General features: G+C 47.8%; 1 protein-coding gene across 1 annotated transcript; it reads left to right on the forward strand.

Annotated features, from left to right (window-relative positions):
• The first annotated feature begins 2731 nt into the window (after positions 1-2731).
• On the forward strand, positions 2732-3454 carry LOC113146599. Its single transcript, XM_026334448.1, has 3 exons — positions 2732-2959; positions 3174-3272; positions 3419-3454. Exons 1-3 carry the CDS (start codon positions 2732-2734, stop codon positions 3452-3454), a joined length of 363 nt encoding a protein of 120 aa, XP_026190233.1.
• Positions 3455-4383: the final 929 nt, after the last annotated feature.

The raw sequence follows: 4383 nt of genomic DNA on the forward strand, positions 1-4383 counted from the left end.
GATTCGAAGTTACATTCACACACAGTCGCTTTGCCACTGGCTGAATTCTGCTTCTAGTAAGTAAATCTGAGTCGTGGGGAATGCGCTAACGAGTGAACAGGCAAATTGCACTTTTGCGCCGTCCCGTTGGGGAAAAGTCCCACCTTTTATTTGGTGCCAAGTCACGCCCGAAATCCTTGACCATAAGGGTGAGCTTGCATTAGTACAGAATTGACCACTAGTAGGTTCTCAGTTGCAGCCCTATCCACCGCGGATTTTTTCGTTGCGTCGCACCCCCCGCGGGGGCCTTTCGGTTTCCCTGATTCGCCTACTTTTCTTGCCAAGCAGCCTGTTTCCAGAGGCACAGTTCCCGTTTTAGTTCTTCGGCCTTCAACATGCGCTTGCTCTTTCGGAACACCTGATCCGAATTTCCACAATCAAAGCGGATGCGTTGTTGGGGAGCTGTGCGGGGGCTGCCTAGGACCTAACGCTTTCTTTTGTCGGCCACGTTACACCGTAGGCTAGGGCCGATGGACAGAGTTCCGACATATCTAGGTATGAAATCCCAACCTGGCTCTTTCTTTCCAGCCAACAGCGCAATAGCCGCGCTCATATGCTTTTGAAACCTCAGGGAGTCCCTCATGTGTTAAATCCCCACCGGGCGGCTTTCTGTTCCCTGACTGGCTGCCCATCCTGACACCACCTGGCGTGACACTTCTGGTAGATCTGCTGCGAATCACGGAGAAAGCAACTGCTTCTCTACGCTGTGGCTTTTGCAAGCCAAGCCATAACGATCAATCGATAGATCCTCTGGTTTCAACTTTCCGAATTACCTCATTGCTTGTTACTGAGTTGACCTTGGCATAGATCGGGTAGTCAGGGCCTGTATGAAAGGCGAAAATTGTAGTAATCCCTATGGCTAGGCGGATTTCGCTAAACAAGTAAGCCTGCCATCAAATGGCTCCTCCTTTCAATGGACACGATATAACAATCAATTATTTCCCTTGATCTGTGAAGTTCCGAGAGAGGAACCTCCATCTGCCTGATGAAGCTTTCGACTACGAGGCCATTTACGGCTACAGTACCTTTCTGGCCGTCGAAATCTTATCAATGCATCCACATACATTTGATCTGCTGGTAAGTCATGGCTGACTACCAGGTGGGGATGGGCTGCGTTTGGATCAGATTGCAGACAGGCCTTTTCCGCCCCAATGGACGTTACGCCACCGCCAGCTTCCATTGCCAAAGAAATCGCTTATTCCCATAGTGTTGCATAAGGAAAATTGATTATTGCCTCACCACATAAATTGATAATAATTAGACTACTGTTGCAGGGAATCTTGTCAGTCCATTTCATCCCCAGCAAGTGAATGGCCAGGGGACTGCATCGAATCATGCGATGCTACAGACTAGTACCTCACATATCGATTGCGTCTAGGCGGACGTCTAATTAGGCAATCAATACAAACTTTTAGAAAGTTATTGAGTTTAACAGCTTAAACCCAAATGCCTAGTACCCTTCATATCTATCTAAGAATCAGTAAAGAATTGATTGATTGGTTTGTATACTCATGCATCATATTTGTGTGAACATTAGGATTGTTGAATGTGGCGTGAGGTGTCTTCCTACAACGACCTCAGATGGAGCGATGCACCAAGTGCTGTCAAGAAGAGGGCCCTCATTCGCTTGCCCGCTAGCCTCCGAGTTTCGACATAAGGAGGGTCAGTTAGGGCGCCCGTAGCTATACGAGCTAGGCACTCCGATCATTTAATGCTAAATGCACGTGCCGTTGAGGGCACACGCAGGCAACCGGCGTCCTATAGCCCAGTGACAAAACACTCTACAATTAAACGATACGTGAAAAGACAAATCAACTAGCCGATTGATTACTGGCTTCTACTCAGTTATAGCTAGCGTGGTATGAATTGTCGAAGTGTGTATTAGCCCGCTACACCGCCACACAATCTGCCGAGGCAAGAGACGATTACGAAGAGGTTCGGCACCTGGGAATGCTGAGAAAAAATCGTGTAGACCTCAAGTCACGAGGTGGCAAATAGTGCTACAAAAAACTGTAGTGGGAGGAAGGGAAGATAAAAGAGTTTTTTTACCTCGAGAACAGCTTGTTGAAAACACTGACGACAAAATATCGACAATTTCCTGATTTGCTGCTCTGCTGGCTGACTGCACCGCACTACCAGTTGGACATACAAATCACGCCTCTAATGACTGTGCGATCTTTGTTGGGTAAGGGTAAACTAGTAGAAATAGTAGGCTGGAATTTAATTTATGTTTGACTACTAGTAAGTAGCCTCCTGCAGGCGCAGCTCCCGTTAACGAACTTCTTGGGATGGACGGTAAGCCTGGAATTCAGGGAATTAGATTCTAGTTAACAGGAATTTTTAATATGTGAGTTTTCTTGTCAACAGAGGGGACAAATCTATCAAAGGCCCCCTCATCACACGACTGCAATGCAACAGCGTTGCTGCATACACCCCTTGTTGGAAAACGTTGCCCTTTATTTATTGCGGGCAGTACAACGGTCGATTCTCAACACAATATTGTGGATGAGCTCATTTCGTAGCGCAACAGCCTTCCTTGCAGGCGGTGGTCGTGCATGCAACGAAACGAAGGGCAGCTCGCGCGCGGAGGACAACTATGACGACCCGAACAACTGCACTTGGCACAATATAATACATAAAAGCAGAGGGCTACAAGTGTTATTTAATTCCGGATCTTCTCTGTGGTAAAGATATGGCTCACAGCTCAGCGCCTATGGGAACCGCGCCCACGGCAGCGGCAAGCGTTCATCCGGGGCGTATAAATGTAGGGCAGCACCTGCCTTATACTGGGAGGGAAGTCGAGATATTTTCTCGCTATGGATACTTTTACCCGCCTGGATACCTCCCCAACACCACTGTTGGAGGCTTCAGGGGTTTTGCTCGCACCCTGACCACATCTGATTTTGCAATGAAGCCCACGGTACGCAGTGTGCTTTCCACACCCTTGCCGAAAAATGCCTCGGGACATTGTTAAACTAACGGAGTTGAGTCACTGCTCGTTCCCTTACTCATCAGTCTGTCGAAGAAAGATTATCGGATGGCGGGTTAGTGAGCAGCGTCTCCTGCCAAGCCCAGACAGGTTGTGGCATATTCGAGTCTGCAGATTGCGCTGTATAATGCCTCTTATTCCGCAGTATTTCAAATCCTTCGGAATTGGTGCCGCCAAGTTCCTCGGGGGCTTTCTGCTGTTCTATTTGCCACTCGATAATGTGTACTGCAACCTTCGGAAGAAGGTAACATATTCTACCGAACCCTTCCCTACACGTGCCCTTTTGGTCCTACCATACATAGAGTCTAGGCACTCGTGATTGCGTTGTCGGATTGGTATTGGAAGTGTAGAAATGCGCATATGTGTATTCCTGCGCTGGAATGTCTGCAGCAACGGGAGAGGAGGGCAAAGCAGCGCGGCGATTAGATGCTCGATGCCACATGGCATGGCATAACTGCACAGAGCACTCAAGGTACCGCTTCCGAGTATACATACTTGGTTTAAAGGGGACCTCCATGCGGTATCAATGCAATGCAAGAGAATTTTAGAATATTAATGAAGACAACTGAACCTTTCTTCTCTTACTAGTAATAAGCTTGAAGACACAAACTAAAGTTCTAGAGCTGCATAGTGCTCTTCGAAGGTAGCGTTTCAATCTCTTCAATCTACCAAGCCACGCTCATCTCAGCAATGCGACAGCTGACTAGTAGCGTGACAAGTGCATGCCGTAGTATAACTACACCAACGCAAATTGTGCAACAGTATTCCAATATTTACTGTTAAAATTACTTCATCTGCTCAACTGTTCAGCTACGCTTCTGCCTTTGTGATAAGTCGCGTGAACTTGTCGCCCTGGATATATATAATTAATTGAACCAGAGAGGACCTTATTTTCCCTTGATACTTGCCACATGGCCAGGCAGCTGTTCTTCAAAATAAGAGGTATTCACGTGCACAGAGAGACACTTTTCGCATCTGCATGCATCGTTCGTTGTAACGAGTGACCTGGTTGGCCGTGGTTGAGGCTCAGGATGCTTGAAGGTTGGTTCCGTTCGGCCTTGTGTAATGTGAAAGTATGAGCCATGACTAAGTATGTGGCAGGCATCCTCTACTCTCCTGCTGTAGAGCCAACTGGGGATGCGGCATCCGCTAGATGAATCGCATTTAGGTAAGTGTACACGATGTGCAGTGACTACCGACACTAGACAAAATTCACTGCGGCTGCATGTTCAGATGTCATACAGGAAACAACTTCCACCTTGATTTGCAGACGTGCAAGTCAATCAGAGCCTGCTCGTCCCATTCGACCTCCTGCACGGGCTGCCAGCAAAAGTGAGGGCTGAATCGTGAGCAGT

This window comes from Cyclospora cayetanensis, unplaced genomic scaffold (assembly GCF_002999335.1).
Source record: "Cyclospora cayetanensis isolate NF1_C8 unplaced genomic scaffold, CcayRef3 CcayRef3_contig_11, whole genome shotgun sequence".
Classification (NCBI taxonomy): domain Eukaryota; phylum Apicomplexa; class Conoidasida; order Eucoccidiorida; family Eimeriidae; genus Cyclospora; species Cyclospora cayetanensis.

Coding starts and splice junctions, on each gene's coding strand:
- LOC113146599 (XM_026334448.1), top strand. CDS start 2,732: ATGGCTCACAGCTCAGCGCCTATGGGAACCGCGCCCACGGCAGCGGCA. Junction 2,960..3,173: donor ATTTTGCAATGAAGCCCACG/GTACGCAGTGTG, acceptor CTTATTCCGCAG/TATTTCAAATCCTTCGGAAT. Junction 3,273..3,418: donor ACTGCAACCTTCGGAAGAAG/GTAACATATTCT, acceptor GAATGTCTGCAG/CAACGGGAGAGGAGGGCAAA.